At 50.8% G+C, this 1770-nt stretch overlaps 1 protein-coding gene across 1 annotated transcript; it reads right to left on the bottom strand.

Annotated features, from left to right (window-relative positions):
- Window positions 1-432: 432 nt before the first annotated feature.
- On the bottom strand, window positions 433-1446 carry ENH_00006560 (hypothetical protein; the record flags this gene model as incomplete). Its single annotated transcript, XM_013578556.1, has 2 exons — window positions 433-889; window positions 1346-1446. The coding sequence occupies 2 exons, from the start codon at window positions 1444-1446 to the stop codon at window positions 433-435; spliced, it is 558 nt and encodes a 185-aa protein (XP_013434010.1).
- Window positions 1447-1770: the final 324 nt, after the last annotated feature.

Here is a 1770-nt window from a genome sequence, read left to right as displayed (position 1 = left end):
CCGCCCCGCCCCCAGCGCCCCCGCCCCCAGCAGCAGCAGCAGCAGCGGCTGGCGCGGAGCCGCTCCGCAGCAGCAGCAGCAGCAGCAGCAGCAGGCAGCAGCAGCAGCAGCAGCAGCAGCAGCAGCAGCAAGCGAGGAAGACTCTTCTGATGGTGATTCTTCGGAAGAAGAAAATAAAGAATTAATTTATTTAAAAGATTTGGAAAGAAGAATGGAAGCTTTCAAAGAAATGCTGCGCGAAGAAAACTTCGGCCCTTTTGCTGTTTACGAAAAGGTATACCTGCTGCAGCAGCAGCAGCAGCAGCAGCAGCAGCAGCAGCAGCAGCAGCAGCTCTTTCTTTTAGTTCCTTTCACTGCTGCTGCTGCTGCTGCTGCCTGGAGTCGCTGTGTCTGCTGCTTCTGTTTGCTGCTGCTGCAGCTGCTACTTGAATGTCAATGTGGCTGCTGCTGCTGCTGCTGCTGCAGCTGATCTTTCTGCTGCTGCTGGTGCTGCTGCTGGTCTTCCTTCCTGCTGCTGTTGCTTTTGCTGCTGCTGCTGCTCTGTCCGCATTTCTGCTGCTGCTGCTTCTGCTGCTTTCCATTTCTGCTGTTGCTGCTTTTGCTGGTCTTCATGCCTGCTGCTGCTGCTGCTGCTGCTGCTGCCGTTCTTCTGCTTCTGCTGCTGCACTTCTGCTGCTGCTTCCTGCTCTTCTGCTGCTTCTGTCTGCACTTCTGCTGCTGCTGCTGCTGCTCTTCTGCCGCTGCCCTCGACACTTCTGCTGCTGCTGCTGCTCTCTGAACTTCTGCTGCCACTGCTCTCGGCACCGCCGCTGCTGCTGCTGCTGCTGCTGCTGCTGCTGCTGCTGCTGCTGCTGCTGCAGTGTTTGCCGCGGCTAGTATACCAGCCGCGCTTCAGCGCGATAACAGCAGATCAGCGGAAAAGACTTTTTGACCGCTGCATCAAAGAGCTGGCAGCAGAAAGCAGAAAAGGCCAAAAAGAAGTAATTTAATTTATTTTATTTCTTTTTATTTCTTTATTTCTTTTATTTCTTTTATTTATTTTGTTTTATTTGTTTTATTTGTTTTGTTTTCCGCCTTTTCATTTGCGGCTTTCCGAGCTTCTCGCCGTCTCCTCAAGTTGCAAAAGACACGACTTCTGCTGCTGCTGCTGCTGCTGCTGCTGCTGCTGCTGCTGCTGCTGCTGCTGCTGCTGCTGCTGCTGCTGGGCGTTGATGGTTTATTTCTTGTTATTTCTCATTAATTTTCTTTCTTTTTAATTTAATTTTATTATTTTCATTTGTTCTTCAGTGTCGGCTGTTGCTGCTGCTTTTCTGCTGCCAAATGCCAGTTCATTTATCAGAATTACTTATTCTGCTGCTGCTGCTGCTGCTGCTGCTGCTGCTGCTGCTGCTGCAGCACATTGAGGCGCTGCGGCAGCTTTTGGACGAAGCGAAGGCTCAGGGACATGTGCATTCCTCTTCAACTGTAGAGACACTCGAGCGAAGGTAAACCCTAAACCCTAAACCCTAAACCCTAAACCCTAGGCTTTAGACACTTTTAGGAGAGGCGAAGGTTCGGGGGCATTTGCATTAGGGTTTAGGGTTTAGGGTTTAGGGTTTAGGGCCGGAAAGGAGTCTCTTGGAGCGAATTTAAACTAAATGGATTGAGGGTTTAGGGTTTAGGGTTTAGGGTTTAGCTTCCCAATGGCGCCATTTCATGGATTTGGGCTCCTAGAAGTTGGACGTTTGGCCACCGAGGGTTTACGGTTTAGGGTTTAGGGTTTAGGGTTTA

Source organism: Eimeria necatrix, genomic scaffold, assembly GCF_000499385.1.
Source record: "Eimeria necatrix Houghton genomic scaffold, Enh_scaff1197, whole genome shotgun sequence".
NCBI classification, from domain to species: domain Eukaryota; phylum Apicomplexa; class Conoidasida; order Eucoccidiorida; family Eimeriidae; genus Eimeria; species Eimeria necatrix.
This window is presented reverse-complemented; position numbering and strand designations above follow the sequence as displayed.